This window comes from Suricata suricatta, chromosome 8 (genome assembly GCF_006229205.1).
Source record: "Suricata suricatta isolate VVHF042 chromosome 8, meerkat_22Aug2017_6uvM2_HiC, whole genome shotgun sequence".
NCBI classification, from domain to species: Eukaryota; Metazoa; Chordata; class Mammalia; order Carnivora; family Herpestidae; genus Suricata; species Suricata suricatta.
In genome coordinates, this window is record NC_043707.1 from 22,596,302 (window position 1) to 22,623,384 (window position 27,083).

Consider the following 27,083-nt stretch of genomic DNA (forward strand, 5'->3'; position numbering starts at 1 on the left):
AACAGAAAAAGAAATCAAGAATCAATCATATACAATTGTACCATGAATAAGATACCTAGGAATAAACCTAACTAAAGAGGTAAAAGATCTGTAATGATAACTATAGAAGAATTATGAAAGAAACACACACACACACACACACACACACACACACACACACACACACAAAGAAACGGAAAAACATTCCATGCTCATGGATTGGACGAACAAACATTGTTAAAATGTCTATATCACCAAAAGTAATCTACACGTTTAATGCAATTCCTTTCAAAATACCACCAGCATTCTTTGCAGAGCTAGAACAAACAATTCCAAAATTTGTATGGAAGCACAAAAGACCCCAAATAGTCAAAGCAATTCTGCAAAAGTGAAACAGAACTGGAGGCATCATGATTCCTGATATCAAGCTATGCTACAAAGCTATAGTCAAGATAGTATGATTTTGGTATAAAAGCAGACACAGAGATCTATGGAACAGAATAGAAAACCCAGAGATGGACCCACAACTAAATGCTCAACTCACCTTTGACAAAGCAAAAATATATATATATAATGAAAAAAAATCTCTTCAACAAATGCTATTGGGAAAACTGACAGTTACATGCATAAGAATGAAACTGAACCACTTTCTTACATCATCACACAAAAAATATTCAAAACTCTATGAAATACCTAATGTGAGATAGGAAGCCATCAAACTCCTAGAGCAGAAAACAGGCAGTAACCTCTTTCACTGTGGCCAGAACAACTTCTTACTAGGCACGTGGCTGAAGACAAGGGAAACAAAAGCAAACATGAACAACTGGGACCTCATCAAGATAAAATCTTCTGCACAGTGAAGGAAACAATCAATAAAACTAAAAGGCAGCCAACGGAATGGGAGACGATATTTGCAAACGACATATCTGATAAAGGGTTAGTATCCAAATCCATAAAGAACTTATCAAATTTAACACCCAAAAACCTAACAACTCAGTTAAAACATGAGTTGAAGACATGAATAGACACTTTTCCAAAGAAAACATCCAGATGACTAATAGACATATGAAAAGATGCTCATCATCATTCATCATCAGGGAAATACAAATCAAAATCATAATGAGATTCCAACCTCACACTTGTCAGAATGGCTGACATTAACAACACAAGAAACAACAGTTGTTGGTAAGGATGCAGAGAAAAAGGAACCCTCTTGCACTGTTGGTGGGAATGCAAACTGGTGCAGCCACTCTGGAGAACAGTATAGAGGTTCCTCAAAAAACTTAAAATAGAATTACCCTATGATCCAGAAATTGCACTATTTGGCATTTACCCAAAGCATACAAAAATACAAATCCTAGGGGTGCCTGGGTGGCTCTCAGCTAAGCATCCAACTTCAGCTCAGGTCATGATCTCATAGTTCATGAGTTTGAGCCCCCTTAGGGCTCTGTGCTGACAGCTTGGAGCCTGGAGCCTGTTTCAGATTCTGTGTCTCCTTCTCTCTCTGCCCCTCCTGTGCTTGTGCGCTCTCTCGTGCTCTCTCTCTCTCTTTCTCCCTCTTTCTCTTTCTCTTTCTAAATAAACATTAAAAAATTAAAAGTACAGATTCTATGGGGGTGCATACACCCCAATGTTTATAGTGGCATTATCAATAATAGCCAAACTAGGGAGAGAGGCCAAATGTCCATCTACTGATGAATGGATTAAGAAGATATGGCATATATCAACACTGGAATACTAATCAGCCATCAAAAAGAATGAAATCTTGCCCTTTGCAACAACATGGATGGAGCTAGAATGTGCAATACTAAGCTCAATAAGTCAATCAGAGAAACAAATGCCATATGATTTCACTCGTGTGTGGAATTTAAGAAACAAAACATGAACCTATGGGAAGTGGGAGGATGGGAAGAAGAGAGAGGAAAACAAACCACAAGAGAAGGAAACAAGTCATTCTATTTCTTAATGATAGAAAACAAACTGAGGGTTGATGGAGGGAGGTGGATGAAGATGGGCTAGAGGGGATTGCATGTAAGTGATGAATCCCTCATTCTACTCCTGAAACCAATATGATACTGTATATTTACTAACTAAAATCTCAATTACAAAATAAATATATGAACAACAATAAAAGAGAGAAGCCTGATTCAAAAATAAGTAAAAATAATAACACTTAAAGTAAAAAATAAAAATAAAATAAAAGTTTAAAATGAAAAATTGCTTTCTCTGGACACCCCTCCCCCAAGAAAATCCCCAAAGGAAGCTAGATTCTGTTTCTTCTATAACTAAAGCTTTGCAGCACTCTATAATCAGTAGAGTTGGTGCATAGGAGGGATTTGCCCTAGTCCTCTGGGGAAGGGGCCTGCTGCTCTGATTCTCAGGTGGACTTGCCCTAGAGGACATGCACTTGCAGGGAGCAGCCAGTGGTGTTTGGTGTCCACAGCTCTGGCTTCCACTTGGTGGAACTGTTTTGCTCACTGAACTGGGTCAGTGCAGTGGGGGTGGGGGTGAGAAGTGGCTTAGCCTAGCTCTCTTGTCTCTGGACCAGGGAACTCTTACAGATGAGCAATCATCTTTCCTGTGTCCCCAGCTTCCATCAGATTCCCCACCCTCACCCTGTGTCTGAGCTGTCTGCCTGCCAGGTGGCACAGCACTCCCGTATTTTATCTCAGGCGTGGCTGTGATTCTGAACTCCAAACTTCAGAGACACCTGTGGTAAGGACTCGTGCTGAGGGAGGAGGTGGGGGGGGGTGTCTTGCTATGCTGTGGCCAGTACAGTCTTGTCAAAAAATATAGTCACACAACCACGCTCCAGTTTGGAGTTTATGGTACCTAACAGCACAAGGCTGACACCAAGGTTTGCTGTCTTCAGCCAGCATCTTGGTACTTATATTGTCGAACTGGGCAGCTCAATGGCACCCACAGGGTCTTTTGTGCACAGAAAGGCCAAATCACCTCTAGCAAATGGACTCCAAGCAAGGGAACTTTTCCTCCCCCTCAGCCCTCCTCCCACTGGTGTGACCACCAGGTGTAACCCTCCTCGGAAACTTCAGACTCTGCACTCTACTGTTTATTAAAAAAATTTGTGTATGGTATTTAAACCCTCTCCTTTTCCCAGTCAGTGGTTTCGGGGAAGTTTTCTTGTGCGATCCTCTGCGTTTGTTTTCACTTTTTTTCCCCCACTCTTTCTCTCTTGCTCCGTGTCTTCCATGATGACAGGACGTTTCTTAGCTAATGCTATGTTAGTAATTATTTTGCAATATATAAATAAATCAAATCAGCACATCGTACACCTTAAATTTATACAATGTTCTCTATCAACGATGTCTCATTAAAGATGGAAAAATGATAGACTTTAGTGTCTATTTCCTAATATTAATGAGGTCATGATGCTACCTCAACGTTTTTACTCAACATTGTACTAAAAGTCCTAGTCAATTCAGTAAGGCAAGGAAATAAAATAGAAGCAAACTGTTTTGAATCAGAGATTATATGGTCACATACCTAGGAAATCCAAATAAATCTACAAAAAAATCTACTTCAATTTATTAGTAAATTTAACAAGTTTTATAAAAGTAACAAAATACAGAATCATTGTATAAAAATGATTGCACTATGTATTACTAGTAATCATCAAATGGTAATTGAAATTTTTTAAAATGCAATTTACATTAATGTCAAATGAAGAATGTAACAAATAAGAAAAACAAGAAAAACCAAAGTATACTTATAAGTCTTTTGTAACTCCGACTTATGAAAACTGATCTACATAAATCTGGAATGTCTGTTTTACATAAAAATGGACCTGAAAGAGAAAAGTAATTTTATTCATATGATTAAAGGATATATGTGAAACACACTATTTTATAAAACTTTTATATGAAGTGCAAATGTATGCCTTATATTACTAAGTTATAAATTGTTCTATGCCTTTAGAAAAGAAAGTTTAAATACACAGTTTATTTAAGGTAAACCTTTATAATCTCTAAAAAGAACCTATGGACTGTCACATTATTACCAGAAAATCCATTCTCATATGCAATAGAATGATAAATTTTACAAAGTTAATGTTATTTTTTTATACATGTTACAACTTTGCTGACACCAATTTTAGTAACATTAGGTTGCGTTGAAAGAATAAAAAGATGAAAGCCCCTTAGCAGTATAATCCAACATTTGAAAAGCACTAATAAGTTACATTGTTTGTTTTCTGAAGATTAAGAATCTAAATTAAACTATCCATACCTATAATACAGCTATTGTACTATTATTGTGTTCATTTGTTAAATAAACAGGTGACACTGTGTGGTCAGGCACATTTCTAGAGCTAGGAATGAATGCATAAGAGAACAACAAAAAAAGATCCTAGTCCTAATAGAGTTTCCATTAAAAGTTCATATAGAAGATTTCTTTCCTCCCCCAAATTATAAAATCTGTATGATGATTTAGTGTGATATTTAAAAACCCTATGGATGTGGGATGCCTGGATGGCTCAGTTGTTTGAGCATCCAACTCTTGATTTTGGCTCAGGGTTGTGGGATCAAGCTCTGCATCTGGCTCAGCGTTTAATGTGGAGCTTGCTTAAGATTTTCTCTTTCCCTCTTTCCCTTTCCCCACTCGTGCTCTCTCTCTCTCTCTCTCTCTCTCTCTGTTTCTAAGAAAAAATAATAAAATAAAAATCCGATGGATGTACCTCCCTTTCCCCATATTTTTAAATAAACTTTTTCAATAAGTAAATATATAATAAGAGATAATATTTTCACAAATATTCTGAAGCTAAATTATGATATCCTGATATCCTTTTAAAAAGAAAAAGTCCTGCCTTTGAAAATAATGCAATAATAAAATTACAACAGAAAAAATATTTTTGGGGGAACAGGAGAAAAATACCATGCATTATGCCAGATGTTGTTGAAATAAACATATAAATGGCCTCAAAGGAAGCATTTTTATTTTTGAGAAAGAGAGAGAGAGCATGTGAGTAGGGGAGGGGCAAAGGAAGTAAAAGAATCTTAAGCAGCCCAAGGGGCTCAACTTCATGACCATGAGAACGTGACCTGAGCCAAAATCAAGAGCCAGACAATTAACCAACAGAGCAACCCCTCAAAGGTAGCATTTTAACAGAATAAGTCATGGTGAAGGCTAGTGACACATATATCAGAATATAGTCAGAAAGAAATTTTCAAGTTAGCAAAAAAAATCCAACTTATTTTCTAAAAGATTGCTAACTTTAGTTTTAATATATATGTAAAATCTATAAATCATCATCCAAATGTTACTTATGGTGTTCCATTGTTCTTTGGTCTACCCAACTTCTAAAACTTTTATTCTAATAGTTTTACAAGGTCTGACTTCAAAGCATAAATGTTCTAACAAAACTCAGTCTTTTATTATTAAAAAAAACTATCAAGAAATTATTATCAGTAGAATTTGGTAAGGAAAGTGAGTATAAGATTAGCTTTTTATACCTATGGCTCATGAACAAAATCTCTTCCTCTATAATTACACTTGTGCACTGGAGCCACAGCCAGAGCTACAGTATTAAGAATGAACAAACAAGCAAAACAAAACAAACAAAGAAAAACAGCTAATCAACCCTACTTACACTATGCCATATATTTCTTTATTTTTTTTCATTTTAGTAAATATTTACTGAGTGGAAGCTCTGTGCTAGTCTTTGTTATAAACACTGAAGATACAGGATCTAATATGATGGTCAGGTTACCTGCTCTTGGGGAGTTCACATTCTAATTCGGGAACATATACAATAAGAAAACCTATTTTAAAAATTAGTAGAGTTACGTGCTATAAAGATAATCTCACAGGAAGATAGAATTGAGAGTGGTAGGGCTCTACAATACACAGAATGGTAAGGGAGGGCTATTTCTTACGATCTTTCTCCTTCTTTATATTGATGCACACCGGAGTCTGTAATGTTTCAGAAACAGTCTTCATTTTATAAAAATCTATTATTTCTTCTTCCAATTGTCTTCTCTTCTCCTCAAGTTTCATTATCTCCTCTTGCTGGACACGTTTAAGATGCTCAAACTTTTCCTGCAGCTGTGAAACAAATGTGCAGCAGTGACTCAAAGCACACTGTGGTGGCACGTTCCTAGGGACATACTTGTCTTCTCTACTGGTTATCAAACATAACCAGATTATCAGAGCAGAGCATGATCTTAGTAATAGTCTCTAAATTTCATGCTTAAAACAGAAAATCAGATATGGAATTTCTTAACTTTAATTTTAAACGCCTCCCATTGAACCAAATGTAATACAAAGCAAAATTATGAAAAACACTTAATTTTAGAAATTTTTCCTAATGAGGTATAAATTTTTTACTCTACACCTTCCCACAAATCTCTCTGAGTAAAACTGGATAGATCCATGTCCCCTAAAAATAGATACGTTAAAATATGACATGGATTATAAAATATTTGTTGATACTTTAATTGATAAAGGCATTTCAAGAGGAAGTCTGATAATTTCCTTGTTAAGTAAGATTAGTACAATTATAGGAAGAAACAAAAACCTCATTCAGTTACTTTTTATTTACTTCTGAGATCTTATTTAATCTGTTGGACCTAAAATAAGCGAAATTAACCATAAGAAAGAGATAATATCACCTTCGTTTCCATTAGAGACAGGCCGGGGTCTTTAGTAAGACTTTATTCAACATAAGAATTGGTTGTATGCATCAGAGAAGGTATGATTTTTGTGAATTTTTGCTAACTAAAAAAGTATAAGGGACCAACTAATTTTCAGTTTAACTTTTTGAAAAATAAATGGGCTAGGGGCTTAAATTGCCACAGTATTAGTTAGGTGGCTTAGATGGCTGTGAAGAACACAAGCATGGTGTAAATACTAGTGATTCTAACCCTAGATGCCCATTAGAATCATTCAGTAAGTTTGTAAACCTTCCAGTGCACAGGCTACCCACAGACTAATTGCATCACACTATTTGGAAATGGAAACAAAACCTGAGCATCAGTCCTGTTAGAAAATCCCCAGGTGATTTTAGTGTGCAGCAAAGTTTGAGATACATGGCTTTATTTATTTATTTATTTATTTATTTATTTATTTATTTAGAGAGACAGATAGAGAGAGCGTTGGGGAGGGGCAGAGAGAAAGGGAGAAAGAGAATCTCAAGCAAGCTCCATGCTGACAGCATGTGGAGCTTGGTCTCATGAACCATGAGATCATGACCTGAGCCAAAATCAAGAGTCTGGTACTTAACCAACTGAGCCACCCAGGTACCCTGAGATCCACGGTTTTAAGCAAAGATTACATTCCCTCTGCTGAAGTCAGATATCTCCTAGAATTATATATTCATGCATGAGAAGAAAATGAATATTGACACAGCTGAAAAGACTGGGGATGCGAGTGTGTGGTATCTATAAATGATGGCACCAGTGAGAAAAACTCACTTAAAGATGGGAAGGTAAGGCTTGGAAGGAAAACGGCAGTGGAGCAGGAGGAACTGAGGCTCATCTCCTCCCACAAACACAACCAATTAACTATCCAATCATCCTAAATATGCCAGAAATCAACCTGAAGACTGACAGAACAAATTCCACAATTAAAGGAAGAGAAGAGGCCACATCAAAGAAGATAGTAAGTGTGGAGATGTGATTTAGAGAAATAGATATCAGGTGCTGTGAGGGGTGGTAGCTGTTGGTCATGGAGAAGGGAAAAAAAGAGAGGGAGGGAGGGGGGAGAGAGAGAGAGAGAAAGAAAGAGAGAGAGAGAGAAGGAGAGAGAGAGAGAGAGGCACACACACAGGGGAATGTAGAAGAATGTTTTCTCAAAGCCATTGGCTTGGAAAATAAAAGGGGTTGAACTATAATGAGTTCTTACAACCTGTGAGACTTAAAGCCTGGAGTTTTAAGGGTCAATAGGTTTGGCTCACTTAGAGCCCTGAGGGCACTGCTCCTGGAGACAAGACAGGCAAAAAATCCCAGGGACAAATGGCATGGAAACAGTGCTCTGAAGAATGCCTGGAGCACATAATGGAAAGACTATTTGTTCTTCTCAGAGCATCTCTGAGAGACAGCATTCACTGAGACATCTCTCCTGGAGCAAGGAGGCTAACTGGCACCATTTCCCTCCCCCATCCATCAGCAAGAACATAGAGGCACCTGCTGGAAGCAGTGCAGCGCTGACCCTGGCTGCCTGACTTCCATATACCAAGCCCCACTCCCTTGGATTCTGGCAGGAATGCTCTGCCTCTGTCCCAGTGTGGCAGGCCCCTCTCTCAGAATGCAAGCACAAACCCCCACTCAGACCACACCTCCTGACCAAGGAGTACTGCAGGGCCTCAGTTCTAGTGGAACCAGTGTCAGGTCTCATTTCACAAGCAGACCAGAGCACATTTAGTTAAAACTCACCACATTCAGCCCTGAGACTAAACACTACCCACTCCAGGCAAAGAGAACCTCTGCAGATGAGTAACCTGAAGGATAGAGCAGCCAAAACACAACAGCAGAGTGCACACAGTATACACTGTAGATACCTCAGGAAGTACCAAGCCTGGCTACTACCTGACCTCTTCCTTATTAGGCCATTACTTTCAGGAGCAAGAGACATAACTGGCTTTTCTAACACAGAGAAGAAGCCAGAGACTTAGACAAAATGCCCAAACAGAGTAATTTATCCCAAATGAAAGGAGAAGATAAAGCCAAATCAGAGAGCTAAGCAAAATAGATATAGGTACATGCCTGATGGAAACTTTAAAGGAACAATCATAATATATTCTATTCAGAAAAGAATAGAAAACATCAATGAGACCCTTACCACAGAGATAAAAGAGTTAAAAAAGAGTCAATCAGAGATGAAGATTGAAATAAACAAGATGGGAAACAAGCTTGATGCAATGAAGAGCAGATTGAAAGAAGCAGTGAAACAATATAGTGCCCTAGAAGAAAAAATAATGGAAAATAAAGAAGCTGAAAAAAGAGAATTACGCAACACAAGAATACAATCAGGGAATTCAATAAACACATCAAATGCAATAACATTCATATTATGAAAGAATATTAATTTCTCTCATCAGCATTGTATAGTAGAGAAACAATGGGGGTGTTAGAAAATTTTTGTGAGGAAATAATTACTGAAAACTTCCCTAATCTGGGGAAGGAAACAAACATCTAGATCCAAGAGGCACTCAGAACTCCTGTCAAAATCAACAAAAGCAGCTCAACACCAAGATATATTGTAATTAAATTTACAAAATATAGAGATAGAGAAAACATCTTAAAAGCAGCAGGACAGAAACTTAAAATTACAAGAGAAGACCCATAAGGCTAGCTAGATATTTCTCAGTAGAAACTTGGCAAGCCAGAAGGGAGTGGAATGATATATTCAAAGTGCTGAATGGGAAAAATCTGTAGCCAAGAGTACTACATTTAGAATCAAGGCTATCATTTAGAATCAAGAAGGAGATAAGGAGTTTCCCAGCAAGCAAAACTGAAAGAGTTCATGACCACTAAACTAGCCCTACAATAAATATTAAATGGGACTCTCTAATGGAAAGGAGGGACCAAAGTGACAAAGAAAGGATCAGAAAAATTTTTCAGAAACAATGACAAAACAAGTAATGAAATGACACTGACTACATATCTATCAATAACTACTTTGTTTTTTTTTTATCAATAACTACTTTGAATGTAAATGGACTAAGCACTCCAATCAAAAGACACAGGGTGACAGATGGGAAATAAAAAACCCAAGACTCATCTATGTGCTGCCTTCAAAAGACCCATTTTCAACTTAAAGACACATGCAGACTGAAAGCAAGGAGGAAGGAGAAACATTTATCATGCAAATGGATGTCGAAGAAAGCCAGAGTAGCAATACTTATATCAGACAAAATAGCCTTAAAACAAAGACTTAAAACAAGAGATGAAAGAAGCCACAATATCAAAATAAAGAGAACATTCCAAAGAGAATACCTAACAATTGTAAATATTTATACACCCAACATGATAGCACCCAAATATATAAAACAATTAAAACAAACATAAAGGTACTCATTGATAATAATACAATAATATTAGTGGACTTTAACATCCCACTTTATACCATTCACCTATTAAAAGACATCTTAGTTGTTACAAGTTTTGGCAATAATGAATACATCTCTTTTAAACATTTATGTATAGGTTTTTGTGTGGGCATAAGTTTCAGTTCCTCTAGGTAAATATCAAGGAGCACAATTGTTGAATTGTATGGTAAGGTCATCACTAGTTTTGTAAGAAAACACTAAACTCTTTCAAAGTACATGGAAACATATGAAAAAACAAGAGTCTAAAACATCTGGAATGCAGCAAAAGCAGTTCCACAGGGATATTTATAGCAATATAGGTCTACCTCAAGAGTAAAAAAAAAACTAAATAAACAATGTAAGCTTACACTAAAGAAACTAGAAAAACAACAGCAAACATAACCCCAAACCAGAAGAAGGAAGGAAATAATCAAGATTAGAACAAAAATAAATGATATAGAAGCAACAACAACAAAAGATCACATGAATGAAACCACGAAGTGGTTCTTTGAAAAAAATAATAAAATTGGTAGTCAGAATTATCAAAAGGAAAAGAGAAAATAAAGGACTCATATAAATAAAATCACAAATGAGACAGGAGAAATAACAACCAATACCACAGAAACACAATTATTAAAAAAATTACAAAAAATTATATGCCAACAAATAGGATAATTTGGAAGATATGGATAAATTGCTAGAAACATTAACTACCAAACTGAAACAGTAAGCAATAGGAAAACTGAACACACCATAACCAGCAAAGAAATTGTATCAGTAATCAGAAAACTCTCAGAAAACAAAAGTCCAGGGCCAAATGACTTCACAAGGGAATTCTAGTAAACATTTTAAAAAGAGTTAATACCTAATCTTCTCAAACTAGTCCAAAGCAATAGAAATGGAAAGAAAACTTCCAAACGCATTCTATGATGCCAGTATTACCCTGATTCCAAAACCAGGCAAAGACTCCATTAAAAAAGAGACCTACAGGTCAATATCTCTGGTGGTTGCAACATTTCTCAAAAAAATATTGGTAAATCCAATCCAGTAATACATTAAAGAATCATTCACCACGATCACATGGGATTTTACCTGGAGTAAGGGTGGTTCAATATTTGCAACTCAATCCATGTGACACATCACATTAATAAAAGAAAAGGGAAGAACCATATGATCCTCCCAATAGATACAGAAAATAAATTTGACAAAGCACACATTCGTTCCTGATGAAAACCCTCAACAAAGTAAGGATAGAGGGAATATACCTCAACATAATAATGGCCATATAACAAAAATGCACAGCTAACATTATCCTTAAAGAAAAACAGAGAGCTTTTCCCTAAGATCAGGAAGAAGATAAGGATGTACACTCTCACCACTTGTATTCAACATAGTACTGGAAGTCCTAGCTACAGCAATCAGACAACAAAAAGAAATAAAAAGCATTCCAGTGTCACTCATCATCAGGGAAGTACAAATCAAAACCACACTGAGATACCACCTCATGCCGGTTAGAGTGGCTAAAATGAACAAATCAGGAGACTAGATGCTGGCGAGGATGTGGAGAAACAGGCACCCTCCTACACTGTTGGTGGGAATGTAAACTGGTGCAGCTGCTCTGGAAAGCAGTGTGGAAGTTCCTTAAAAAAATTAACAATAGAACTCCCCTATGACCCACCAATAGCACTGCTAGGGATTTATCCAAGGGATACAGGAGTGTTGATGCATAGGGACACATGTACCCCAATGTTCATAGCAGCACTTTCAACAATAGCCAAATCATGGAAAGAGCCTAAATGCCCATTGATGGATGAATGGATCAGGAAGATGTGGTATGTATACACAATGGAGTATTACATGGCAATGAGAAATAATGAAATCTGGCCATTCGTAGCAATGTGGATGGAACTCGAGGGTGCTATGCTAAGCAAAATAAGTCAGGTAGAAAAGGACAGATACCATATGTTTTCACTTATAAGTGGAACAGGAGAAACTTAACAGAGGACCATGGGGAAGGGGAAAGAGAAATATAGTTGGGAAGAGGGAGGGAAGCAAACCATGAGAGACCCTTGAATACTGAGAACAAACTGAGGGCTGATCAGGGTGGGGGAGAGGGGAAGGGGGGTGATGGGCATGGAGGAGGGCACTTGTTGGGATAAGCACTGGGTGTTATATTGAAACCAACTTGACAATAAAGAAAAAAAGTTCTCCATATGTTCTAAAAAAATAAAATCGTTGACTATAATTTTTAAAGGTTGTATTCAAAACCTATATTGTAAATAGCTACTTCAAAAATAGAAAGTATCTTCCAAAGTCATCAAACAACTTTTGACATTAAAACTCCAAATTCATAATACACATTAAAATGAACACAAATTAGATTAGATCAGCATACTTGCCTCTTTTTCAGATTCTTTAAATGCTGTTTCTTTATCCTTTACTCGCTGCATAAACTTTTGTTTCAATTCTTCTTCTTCCCTCTGACGTTGATCACAGAACTTTTGTCTTTTATCTTCATAGATCTCTTGAAAACTATAAAATTATTTTATTACTCTCATATTAAAATGGTAATATAAATAAACCTATACAAATATACTGTATAGTATACCTATTATATACTGTATACTGTAAATATATATACTGAAAAAATGTTTATATCATGAGATGCAAAAAAGTGGAGTGCAATATTGAAGAATACATGGACAGTATACCCAAAGAGTACTAGAATTTTGCAACTCTTATATCAGTGATTTATCACCAACACTTTTGATTATATCACACCTCTTCATATCTAATTTGAGGAGATCTCTACCTTATAAAATTCTTACTTAAAATAAAGGCAGGTATCATCATCATCATAGCTATAATAATCAAAACAGCATTGTACTGACACAAAAATTGACACATAGGTAAATGGAACATAGTTAAGATCCCAAAAACAAACCCAAGTTCATATTTTCAATTAATCTCTGACAAAGGAAGCAAGAATATACAAGGGGAAAAAGTCTCTTCAATAACTGGTACTAGAAAACTGAACAGCTACATGCAAAAGAATGAAAATGGACCACTTTCTTATACACAAAAGAAACTCAAAATTAACTTATATACAAAACTTATATACAAAAAGAAACTCAAAATTAACTTATATACAAAACTTATATACAAAAAGAAACTCAAAATTAACTAAATACCTAAGTGTGAAACCTGAAGCCATAAAACTCCTAGAAGAAAACATAGCAATAATCTCTTGGACATGGGCCAACATTTTTCTACCAACATCTTTCTAGTTATGTCTCCTCAGGGAAAGGGAACAAAGGCAAATATAAACTATTGTGACTACATCAAAATAAAAGTCTTTTGTACAGTGGAGGAAACCATTAACAAAATTAAAAGGCAACCTACTGAATGGGATAAAACATTTGCAAATATTATATCTGATATGAGGTTAGTAACAAAAATACATTAAAAAGTCCACAACTCAACACTAAAAGAAAATAATAAACTGATTTAAAAAATGGTCAGAGGACATCAATAGACATTTTTCTAATGAAAATATACAGATGGCCAACAGACACATTAAAAAAATGTTCAACATTACTACCATCAAGGAAATGCAAATCAAAGCACAATGAGGTATCATCTCACACCTGTCAGATGTTGGTAAAGATGTGACAAAAAGGGAACCCTTACACACTGTTGACTGGAATGTAAACTGGTACAACCATTGTGGAAAAAATATAAAGGTTCTTTAAAAAATTAAAAACAGAAATACCATAGGTTCCAGTTTCCACTACTGGTTATTTACCCCCCAAAATGGAAACATTAATTCAAAATATATGTTTATTTCAGAATTATTTACCATAACCAAGATATGGAGGCAACCTAAGTTTCCATCAGGAGATGAATGGATAAATAAGATGTGTGTGTGTGTGTGTGTGTGTGTGTGTGTGTGTGTGTGTGTGTGTGAGAGAGAGAGAGAGAGAGAGAGAGAGAGAGAGAGAGAGAGAGAGAAGAATATTACTCAGCCTTAAAAAAGAATACGATCTTGCTATTTGTGACAACACAGATGGACCTAGAGTGTACTAAGCTAAGTGAAATGTCAGACATAGAAAGAAAAATATCATATGATTTCACTTATATGTGGAATTTAAAAACCAGAGCAAACGAACAAACAAATAAGCAAACAAGAAAAGGAGAAACAGAAGAATAAGTATAGAGAATAAACTGGTGCTTGCTAAAGGCTAGGGGAATGGGAGATGAGAAAAATGAGTGAAAGAGAGTGGGAGGTACAGGCTTCTGCTTATGAAATAAATAAGTCAGATGGATGAAAAACACAGCATAGGAAATATATAAATAGTATTACAACAGTGTTGCATGGTGACAGATGGTAACTACACATGTAGTGAGTGTAGCATAATATAAAAGTTGTCAAGTCATTATATGTACACCTGAAGCTAATATAACATTGTGTATCAACTATACATAATTTTTAAAAATTATTTTAAGAGTGGAAAAAATCTGGTTTTCACAACATCATTCTTAAAAAGCCTATTTCTTCTCCCAAAATAAAAATTAAAAATTAAGTCAGGCATTCTTTCAAAATTTAATTCAGTTAAGATAGCTAGTTCAATTTTGGTTGTCTTCAAAGTACCTGAAAAAATCAATATAACTGGATCATATCACACTGTCATCATTTGCAACACAAGTCCTATTCCATTTAAATATCACTAAATACACTTACTCTCAAACTATTTTCACTTGAATTCTACAACATTACACTGTTGCTTTTCCTCTTTCCTTCATCCAACATTCAATGTCATCCTTCTCAATATCCTTTGCCAACCTTTATCAATAAAGACTTTGCCAATATTTGAAAATCTCCTTCATGAATATCTATTTCATATAAAATACAAAAAATAAAAACAATAGTGTTTTTCTTTTGGATACACATTTCAGCATATATACATATTGGATACTCATATTTGAGCATATAAATGAGTCCTTAAATTATGTTGCTCCTAATAATTCTCTCCAAGTCTGAAGATGACTAAAAAACATAAAATTCATTTGGATACAACATGGTGAAGTAGGGGTATCCAAAGTTCCCTCATCTCTCAAATACCACAGTGTTGAGGCCATAGAACTTTGAACTCCAAGAATTCACTTTGGGCATCAAAGTGACAGAGATGCCTCCAGGGACCCACCGGGACAATCTGGCAGGCTACAGGTGTGAGACTGCAAACTTGGAGAGATAAAACAGGCAGCAGAGGAATGGAGGGGAGGTATCCCCTTCTGCTGAGACACAAAAAGAAGAGAAAAGAGAGGCTGGGGAAGCATAGGACTGTATCTGGACAATAAAACAAAAACAACAACAAAAACAAAACAAAAAAACCCACCACAGACCAAGATGGAGAAAAATCCAATCTCTAATTGTGGGGCTTTTTCTGGACTTGGGTGGGCTGCCCTGTTCCTTCAGCTGGGGAGGAGGGGAGCCAGTCCGGGCTCAGTAACTAGTTCAGAGGCAGAATCCACAGGGAGAGAAAGCAATCCCCTTCCTGGAGTGCTGTGGGGAGAAGGTATATAATGATTCAAAGGAAAATGACCGCCGGCACCCGCCAGCCAGAGGCCATATATTCGGTGGTGTGGAGCAGCACATCCTCACTGTGTCGTGGGCATGAACGAAGTGGTTTGTCCCACTCCACCAACTTCTATGCCTCAGTGGTGCTCAGCTGAGCTTGAAAAAAACATAGACCAGCAGAGAATCTATTGCTGCAGAGATCAAGGAACTAAAAAATAGTCATCATGAATTTAAAAAATGCTTGAAACGAGGTACAAAATAAACTAGATGTGGTGACAGCAAGGATTGAAACGGCAGAAGGGAGAATAAATGTAATAGAAGATAAAATTATGAAAAACTATGAAGCTGAGAAAAAGAGAGATAAAAAAATTATGGACCATAAGGGGAGAATTAGAGAACTAACTGATTCAATGAAATGAAATAATATCCATATTATAGGAGTTCTAGAAGAACAAGAGAGAGAGAAAGGGGCTGAAGGAGTACATAAACAAATCATAGCTGAGAACTTCCCCAATCTGGGGAAGGAAAACACACATTGAAATCCAAGAGGCACAGAGAACTCCCTTCAGAAATACCTTGAATCAATCTTCTGCACAACATATCATAGTGAAACTGGCAAAATACAAAGACAAAGAGAGAATTTAGAAAGCAGCTAGGGACAAATGGACTTTAACCTACAAGGGTGGACACATTAGGGTAGTAGCAGACCTATCTACTGAAACTTGGCAGGCCAGAGAGTAATGGCAGGAAATTTTCAATATGCTGAATAGGAAAAGTATGCACCCAAGAATCCTTTATCCAGAAAGGCTGTCATTCAGAGCAGAAGGGGAGATAAAGGTTTTAATAGACAAATAAAAACAGAAGGAATTCATCACCACTAAACCAGCCCTACAAGAGATCTGAAGCAGAACTTTGTGAGTGAAATGTTGCAAAGACTACAAAGGATCAGAGACATCACTACAAGTGTGAAACCTAAAGATAACACAATGACTCTAAATCCATATCTTCCAATAACACTGAATGTAAATGGAGTAAATGCTGCAATCAAAAGACATAGAGTATCAGAGTGGATTAAAGAAAAAAGATCCAACCACTTGCTGTCTACAAGAGACCCATTTTAGACCTGAGGACATGTTCAGATTGAAAGTGAGGGGATGAAGAACCATCTATCATGCTACCCGAAGTCAAAAGAAAGCTAGAGTAGCCATAATTATATCAGACAAACTAGATTTTAAACTTAAGGCTGTAACAAGGGATGAAAAAGGATATTATAACTATAGAGTTTATCCATCAAGAAGAATGAACAATTATAATGTTTATGCTCTGAATTTGTAAATATCCAAATATACAAAACAATTAATCAAAAACATAAGCAATCTTACTGGTAAGAATGTGGTAATTGCAGGGGACTCTAATACCCCACTTATAGAAATGAACAAGTCATCTAGACAAAAATCAATAAAGAAACAATAGCCCTGAATGATACATTGGACCAGGTGTACTTGACATATATATTCAGAACTTTTCATCCTAAAGCAGCAGAATACACATTCTTCTCAAATGCACATGAAACTTTCTCCAAGATAGATCACATATTGGATCATGAAACAGCTTTCAATAAACATAAAAGAATCGAGATCATATCATGCACACTTTCAGATCACAGTGCTATGAAACTTGAAAACAACCACAGGAAAAATTTGGAAAACCTCCAAATGCATGGAGGTAAAAGAATATCCCACTAAAGAATGAATGAGTCAACAGGCAAAAAAAAAAAAAAAAAAGATATTAAATATAAATGGAAACAAATTAAAATGAAAAAATGAACACACAACAGTCCAAACCCTTTGGGATGCAGCAAAGGCAGTCCTAAGAGGAAAATACATTGTAATATTGTAATTCAGGTCCCTCTCAAGAAACAAAAAAAAATCCCAAATACAAAATCTAACAGTACACCTAAAGGAACTAGAAGCAGAACAATAAAGAAACCCCAAGGCCAGCAGAAGAAGAGAAATGATAAAAATCAGATCAGAAGTAAACAATATAGAGTCCAACAAAACCCCAACAGTAGAACAGATCAATGAAAGCAACATTTTGTTTTTTAAAACAATAAACAACATTGATACACCCCTAGTTAGACTTCTTAAAGAAAAAACAGAACCTAAGTAGATAAAATCATGAATGTAAGTGGATTTATCATAACCAATCCATCAGAAATACAAATAATTATCAGGGAATACTATGAAATATTATATGTCAACAAACTGGACAACCTGGAAGAAATGGACAAATTCCTAGACACACACACACTATCAAAACTCAAACGGGAAGAAATAGAAAATTTGAACAGATTCATAACTAGTAAAGAAATTGAATCAGTTATCAAAAATCCCCAACAGATAAGAGTCCTGGACCAGATGGATTCCCTGGGGAATTCTACCAGACATTTAAAACAGAGTTAATACCTATCCTTCTCAAGTGGTTCCAAAAAATGGAAGGAAAAGTTCCAGACTCATTCTATGAAGCCAGTATCACTTTGATTCCCAAACCAGACAGAGACTTAGAAAAGAAAAGAAAAGAAAAAAAAAAAACTACAGGCTAATATCCCTGGTGAATATGGATGTAAAAACCTAAACAAGATACTAGCAAATCGAATTTAACAGCATATAAAAAGAATTATTCATTGTGATCAAGTGGGATTCATTCCTGGACTACTGGACTGGTTCAATATTCACCAATCACTCAATGTTATACGTTACATTAATAAAAGAAAGGATGAGAACCTTATGATCTTTATGATCCTGTCAATAGATGCAGAAAAAGCATTTGACAAAATACAATATCCTTTCTTTTTTTTTAATTTTTTTAATGTTTTATTTATTTTTGATACAGAGAGAGACAGAGCATGAGAGGGGGAGGGGCAGAGAGAGAAGGAGACACAGAACCGGAAGCAGGCTCCAGGCTCTGAGCTAGCTGTCAGCACAGAGCCTGAGGCGAGGCTCAAACCCACGAACATGAGATCTGACCTGAGCCGAAGCCAGAGGCTTAACCTGAGCCACCCAGGCACCCCTACAATATCCTTTCTTAATGAAATCCCTCAAGAAAGTCAGGATGGAAAGAACATGCTTAAACATCATAAAAGCCATATATGAAAAGGCAACAGTTAATATCACCCTCAGTGGAGAAAAACTGAGACCCCTCCCCCTAAGATCAGGAAAATGGCAGGGATGTCCACTCTTACCACTGTTGTTTAACATAGGGTTGGAAGTCCTAGAATCAGCAATCAGACAACAAAATGAAATAAAAGGCATCAAAATTGGCAAAGAAGAGGTCAATCATTCACTTTTTGCAAACAGCATGATACTTTACATGGAAAACCCAAAATACTCCACCAAAAGGCTGCTAGACCTGATAAATGAATTCAAAGATGTGGGGTACAAAATCAATGTACAGAAATCAGTGAATTTCTATAATCAATAATAAGGCAACAGAAAGAGAAATAAAGAAACTGATCCCATTTACAATTGCACCAAGAACCATAAAATACCTAGGAATAAACCTAACCAAAGATGTAAAAGATATGTAGGCTGAAAACTAAAGAAAGTTTATGAAAGAAATTGAAGAAGACACAAAGAAATGGAAAAACACTCCATGCTCATGCACTGGAAGGATAAATATTGTTAAAATGTCAAATATACCCAAAACAATCTATGTGTTCAAAGCAATCCCAATCAAAATTGCACTAGCATTCTTTCCAAAGCTAGAACAAACAATCCTAAAATTTGTATGGAACCACATAAGACCCCAAATAGCCAAAGTAATATTGAAGAAGAATCCCAGACTTTAGCTTCTACTACAAAGATGTAATCATCAAAACAGTATGGTATTATCACAAAAACAGACACATAGACAAATAGAATAGAGAACCCAGAATTGGACCAAAAATATATGGCCAACTGATCTTTAACAAAACAAGAAAGTGTATCCAATGGAAAAAGGACAGTCTCTTTAGCAAATGGTGCCTGGAGAACTGGACAGCAACATGCAGAAGAATGAAACTCAACAACTTTTGTACACCATACACAAAAATATACTCAAAATGGTTGAAAGACGTAAATGTGAGACAGGAAACCATCAACACCTTAGAGGAGAAAGCAGGCAACAATCTCTTTGACCTCAGCCACAGCAATTTCTTGCTCAACACATCTCCAAAGGCAAGGGAATTAAAAGCAAAAATGAACTATTGGGACCTCACCAAGATAAAAGGCTTCTGCACTGCAAAGGAAACAATCAACAAAACTAAAAGCAACCGATGGAATGGGAAGAGATGTTTGTAAATGACATATCAGATAAAGGGCTAGTATCCAAAATCTATAAAGAACCTCCCAAACTCAACATCCAAAAACCAAATAATCCAGTGAATAAATGAGCAGAAGACATGAATAGACAGTTTTCCAAAAAAGGCATCCAGATGGCTGACACACACATGAAAAGATGCTTAACGTCACTCATCATCAGGGAAATAAAACTCAAAATTACATTGAAATACCATCTCACACCAGCCAAAGTCGCTAAAATGAACAACTCAGGAAACTACAGATGCTGGAGAGGATGTGGAGAAATGGGCACCCTCTTGCACTGTTGGTGGGAATGCAAACTGGTGCAGCTGTTCTGAAAAACAGTGTGGGGGGTCCTCAAAAATTTTAAAATAGAACTACCCTATGATGCAGCATAGCACTACTAGGAATTTATCCAAAGGACATAGGAGTGCTGATTCATAGGGGCACATGTACCTCAATGTTTATAGCAGCGCTTCAACAATAGCAAAATTATGATAAGAGCCTAAATTTCCATCAACTGATGAATGGATAAGGAAGATGTGTTTTATATATATAATGTAATACTACTTGGCAATGAGAAAGAATGAAATCTATCCATTTTCTGCAATGTGGACAAACTGGAAATTATTATGCTGAGTGAAATAAGTCAGTCAGAGAAAGACATATCATATGTTTTCACTCATATGTTGATCATGAGAAACTTAATAGAAGATTATGGGGGAAGAGAAGAGGAGAAATATTTATAAACATAGATGGAGGGATGCAAACCATAAGAGACTCTTAAATACAGAGAACAAACCGAGAGTGGATGGAGGGGTGGGGGAGAGGGGGAAATGGGTGATGGGCATTGAGGAGGGCACTTGTCGGGATGAGCAGTGGGTGTTGGATATAAGCGATGAGCCATGGGAATCTACCCCAAAAACCAAGAGCACACTTTACACACTGTATGTTAGCCAATTTGACAATAAATTATATTTTAAAAAAACAAAAAATAAGACTTTAAAAAATTCAGTATGACCCAGAATGTGAAAAGTAGTTATTCTCATTCCCCAATTATTGCATTTCATGGTTGTAAGGGATTTCGGAATCACCCATTAGCTTCTTCTCACACGATCTTCTCCACTCACCTAAGCAGCTTATTGTCTGGGCCCACATCAGTAAAGCCCATTTTCTCCAGTTTGCAGCACCTATAATGTTCATAGTGCTGAATGTGAGTTTGTTCTTTCAAGTCTTCCATATTTATACAAAAAAGCATATCCCGGAGCTTGACAAAGTCACAATGATTTTCATTTTCCACTAGGTAGAAAAATAAGATAGTAACAACACTTATTATCAATCCTTGGCACCCAATAATTATTCTTGAGTAGATATGTGCTTGAAAAACATTTAAAATAACAGCTAAGAGATTGTTCTATTAAATAGCTATAATTATTTGTAACTATGATTATATGGTACATATCTATTATAGGCAGAGTTTATTTTGGGGCCAGGAAAGTTGCTTTAAGTTTATTAGCCAAAGAATAAATAAGAAACAGCTAAATAATATGTTATATTAATGTATGGCACCACAGTTTGTCATTAATAATTGTTAATATTTTACAAACTGCCCCGCAAGGTATTTCACTGAATACTAAAAAACAAAATGTAATATTTCACGAAAGTAAATAATTTTATTAATTCAAATCCTGCTGATATGAAGGCATTAAAAGTTATGCATGTTTTAGTTCTCTAATTCTATTTATACCCCATGTTTATGAGACCAAATTAGTCAATATTCAAAATCAATCAATAAGTTTACATGCCTTATTCCTGTGCTTATCATATCCAGACTACTGAGCACTATATATATTTTATTGTGCATGATATTGTAACAAAATTTAATATCCATTAAAATATATTGTTCTTAAGTATGTTTCATAAGTTTAATTTTTAATATATCAATTAATAAAACAGCATTTTTGAAACTGGTACAAGTGGAGATAATCCAATCTCCAACATCTGTAAAACAACCATATAAACCAGAGAATAAATGACTGCCTATTATAATATTTCAACTCATCATGATGTTAGATGACTAATATAAGTATCTAGGAATAAATTTTCCAAAGGTAAATTACATTTCTTTATTTTAAAAATAGCTTACCATTGCTTTTTTTCTGGTGGCCACTTACAAATGCTTTACAAATTATGTAGTCGGTAACTCATGTAACAGGTTTTAAACACTGGTATTTATGCTTCAGTGTTTTTCAAAGTTCTTTTGTTCAAAGCACTGTCCAACAGTCTGGATGTAATAGTTTATGCAGAGAGAGATACCATGCATATGTCAGTTTGGGGTAAACGAGGCGGTTCTACCAAACCTCTGTGGATTTTTGTCTAAAGAACCACCTGGTAAACTCCTGTGAGAATGAATTATAGTCAAAGTGACATTTCGCTTAAATGAGAAAGAATCTGTGCCCCTAATCAGTAACTCTCAATGTACTGGTTAGCAACAATTACCACTAATGACTGAAGTTAAAATATATTAGGACTATGAGGACACACATACACACATGCACACACAGTCTTTCCAGAGCGAGCTCGCTCACTCCTAGCACATTTACCTTGTAAAACTCCCCAAGGGTACTGACGGCCTCTGACCGTTCTTTTTCCAACTTTCACTTCATCCCTACTCCCTACTACAGCAAAAGGTAATTGTCCCTAGAAAGTAAGAACAACTTTGGTTATATTCCCTTACACCAATAAGGCCTACTCTGTTACGTTTCTGTTATGGAAATCAAGAGAGAATAATATTATTATAAGTTTATTTGAACAAGTTTATCACACCTGCCTCAGATTTTATGACTTGGCAGTAAAGATGTGCAATTTATACACCATATTTATAAGAGATCATGCATTGTCAGGTCGTGCACACAATTGAACACTGTCTACTGAGTAGAGCCCAAAGCAACGGATTCTGCTGTGGGGCATACAAATAAAAAATATTTTTACTAGACGCAATTTTTTTCACATTATCGTTACCCCAAAACACAAAAATATTGAGGAAATAATATGTAAACCACTTTTTAAATGTTTATTCATTTTTAAGAGAGAGAGAGAACAGGGGAGGGGCAGAGAGACAGAGGATCTGAAGTCGACTCCTTACTGACAGCAGAAAGCCTGAGGTGGGGATCCAACTCATGAACTGCAAGATCAGGACCTGAGCCTACGCTGGACACTTAACCAGCTGAGCCACCTACACGCCCTATGTGTAAACCAGTTTTAATTCCAATATACAAGTTAAATGGAAAAGTATTAAGAAAAAAACCTATAATAATTAGTTAATAAATATACAATTAGAGTATGTTAATAAATAGTACTATGCATGTCTCAATGAATTCTAAACATAATTAAAAGGTCTTTCTGGGAGGTGAGAACCAGAGGGATTCTGAAAATTAGTAGCAACCAAAGGGAGATTTGGAAAGATAATAAGCAAATTAGGAAGAATAATCACAGGTAAAAATAAGGTTTTGAACAAGATATAAAGACAGCATAAATATTCAAGATAAATTCATGATCTGTCAGAAGTTACATAGATTGTTTGGGTAGAAAGAATTGTCTAAGATAAAAATTATTAAGCATCATGTTAAATACTTAATAGTTAAACAGTATTTAATTTATTAATTGATTTTAATAAAAAATTATTCCCTATGAATTCCTAGAGGTAAAATTAGAAAAGGCCAAAGTCTTTAAGACAAAATCTGAAGAAAATTTAACACAGAAGAATAAATATAAATTTTACAGTACTCAGCTTTTCAATTCAGAAGTCTGTTTAGTTTCTGAAATCTTAAAATAAATGGTGTATGAAAAATAACAAAATAGAAATGGAAGATGATGGGCATTTAGGGTCTTTCCATGATTTGGGGAGGGGAAAGGGGAAAGAGAGTTGGGGAGAGAGAGGGATGCAAAACCTGAGAGACTATTGAATATGGAAAACTAACTGACGGTTGAAGGGGGAGGGGAAAAGGGAAGGGAGGTGGTGGTAATGGAGGAGGGCACTTGTAGGGAAGAGCACTGGGTGTTATATGGAAACCAATTTGACAATAAACTATTAATAAAAAAAGAGAAATAGAAGAAGCATAATTAGTATTTATTAATTATTTGTTATATATAGACCCTGTGTATCAGGCACTTCACAAAGATTACGGCATTTATACCTCCAAGAAACCTCTAAAGTCTTATCAGTGATCCCATAGTATAGATACATTAAAAACCTCAGAGAAGATAGGTATTGTACAAGATCGTATGGAGTTTTTAAATAGTTTTACTCTTTAAAAATTTTTTAATTTAAATCCCGTTAGTTAACATACAGTGTAATATTAGTTTCAGGTGTACAATATAATGACTCAACACTTCATACAGCACTCAGTGATCATCACAAGTGCACTTCTTAATCCACATCAAACATTTTACCTTTCCCCCCATCCATTCCACTCTGGTAACCATCAGTTTGTTATCAATAGTTAAGAGTCTGTTTCTTGGCTCCTTTCTCTTTCTCTTTTCCTTTGCTCATTTGTCTTGTTTCTTAAATTCTGCATATGAGTGAAATTTTATGGCGTTTGTCTTTCTCTTACTTATTTCCCTTAGCATTATACTCTCTAGTTTCATCCATATCATTACAAATAGCAACACTTCATTCTTTTTATGGCTAAATAATATTTTGTTTTATATATGTACCACATCTTCTTTATCCATTCCCCTATTGATGGATACCTGGGCTGCTTCCATAATTTGGCCATTGTAAATAATGCTGCAATAAACATAGAGATGTTTGTATCCCTTTAAATTAGTGTTTCTGCATTTTGGGGGCACAAACCTAGTATTGTGATTGCTGGATCTTAGGGTAGTTCTATTTTTAACTTTCTGAGGAAACTCCATACTGTTTCCTCATTTTGTTTCTTAAATTCCAGTTTTCTTTTTGCTTCCATTTACATGGTAAATGTTTTTACATGCCTCCACTCTTTTTTTTTTTATGTTTTTAATTTATTTTTGAGAGACAGAAAGAGACAGCATGAGCAGAGGAGGGTCAGAGAGAGAGGGAGATACAGAACCCGAAACAGCCTCCAGGCTCTGAGCTAGCTGTCAGCACAGAGCCCGACGCGGGGCTCAAACCCACAAACTGTGAAATCATGACCTGAGCCGAAGCCAGACGCTCAACCGACTGAGCCACCCAGGTGCCCCTATACCTCCACTCTTAATCTGTGTGTGGCTTTAGGTCTGCAGTGAGTCTTTTGTAATCAATATATAGAGGAGTCCTGCTTTTTTATCCATTCAGTCACCCTATGTCTTTGAATGTTTAATCCATTTACCATTAAAGTGATTATTAATAAATAGATGTTTAATAAATAGTTGTTACTTGTTTTACCATTGTTTTATGGCTATTCTTTGTTCCTTCCCTCTTCTCTTGCTTTCTTCCTTTTTGGTTTGATGGTTTCCTTTAGTATTATTCTTGGATATTTTTTTTGTCTCTAATATAGTTTGTGATTTTTGTTTAGCATTAGGTTTATATATATAACATCTAAGTATATAGTAGTTTATTTATTTAATACAATATTTTTCACTTTATTATTATTTATTATTAATAGTTTATTACCAAGTTGGTTTCCGCATAACATCCAGTGCTCTTCCCCACAAGTGCCCCTCTCCATGACAATCACCAAAACAAATGAGCAAAGAGAGAAGGGGGGGGCAGGAAGAAACCAAGAAACAGACTCTTAATTATAGAGAACACACTGATGGTTACCAGAGGAGAGTTGAGTAGGGCATGGGTTTAATAGATGATGAGGATGAAGGAGTACACTTGTCCTGATGAGTCCTGGGTGATGTATGAAAGTGTTGAATCACTATATTGTACACTTGAAGCTAATATAGCACTGTATGTTAAATATACTGAAATTAAAATAAAAACTTAATTTAAAAATAATTAAAAAATAAAATAATTCGTGTGATGTAGCCAAAGCAATGGCTAGGTGGAAATTTATAGCCATAAATGCCTTGAAAGAAAGAAAATAGATTTCAGATCTACAAACTAACCACTCATCTTAAGACACTTAAAAAAGAAGAAAGAGCTAAACCTAAAGCAGGCAGAAGGAAGGAAATAATACTAATTAAAATGGGAATTAATGACAAAGGAACAGTAAAATATAGAAAAATCAAAGAAATTTAAGGTAGGTTCTTTGAAAAAAAAAAAGTTGACCAAACTTTAACTACATCAACAAAGATTAAAAAGGAGAATCAAATTATTAGAAACAGAAATGAAAGAGACACATTACTAACAACGTTGCAGAAATAAAAATAATTAAAAGTGAATATTATGAACAACTGAACACCAACAAATTAGACAACTAAATAGAATGGACACATTTCTCCACTGAAGGTATACAAATACCAAAAACACAAGAAAAGATGCTTACCATAAGAATTCATTAGGAAAATTCAAATAAAAACTACAATAAGATGCTACTTCATATCCATTAAGATTAGCTATTTATAAAAATAGAAAATAATAAGTATTGGTTAGGATGTAGAGAAACTGGAATCCTTGAACACTGTAGTTAACAATGAAAAATAGTGCAGACACTTTGGAAAGAACAGGACAGTTAAAAAAAATCAAACATACAATTACCATAAAAATCTAACAATTCCACTTCTTGGAATATATTTAAAGTAATTCAAAGAGATATTTGTACATCCATTAAAGGACAAATATTGTATTTGTTTTCAAAAAGTACTTTACATAGTCAAATTTATAGACTGGGGCTGAAGGGAAGGGTAATGTGGAGTTACTGTTTCTTAGATATAGAGTTTCAGTTTTGCAAGAAGAAAAGGGTTCTGTAAGTACATAGTTGTGAAGGGAGCACAAAAATGTGAATGTACAATGCCACTCCACTGTACACTATAGAATATGTAAGATGGTAAATTTCATGTTATGTGTATTTTACCATAATTTTTAAACTTTTAGAAGAAAACATAAATATTTATTACCTTGGATTTGGCAAAATATTCTTAGATATGACACCAAAAATATAAGTAACAAGGACAAAAATAGATAAATTAGTCTTCATCAAAATTAAACCTCTCGTGTTTCAAAAGATAGCAAAAAGAAAGT

General features: G+C 35.5%; 1 protein-coding gene across 1 annotated transcript in view; it reads right to left on the reverse strand.

Moving 5' to 3' along the window:
* Window positions 1–3,554: 3,554 nt before the first annotated feature.
* SEPTIN14 (septin 14) overlaps window positions 3,555–27,083 on the reverse strand; it is a 36,441-nt gene continuing 12,912 nt past the window's right edge. Inside the window, exons 5-9 of the mRNA XM_029947999.1 lie at window positions 22,540–22,636; window positions 21,067–21,235; window positions 12,421–12,553; window positions 5,871–6,039; window positions 3,555–3,784 (exon numbers count right to left, since the gene is read on the reverse strand). Of these exons, the coding sequence (XP_029803859.1) occupies window positions 3,657–3,784; window positions 5,871–6,039; window positions 12,421–12,553; window positions 21,067–21,235; window positions 22,540–22,636 (696 nt within the window). The 3' untranslated portion in view covers window positions 3,555–3,656. The remainder of the gene's footprint in view (window positions 3,785–5,870; window positions 6,040–12,420; window positions 12,554–21,066; window positions 21,236–22,539; window positions 22,637–27,083) is intronic.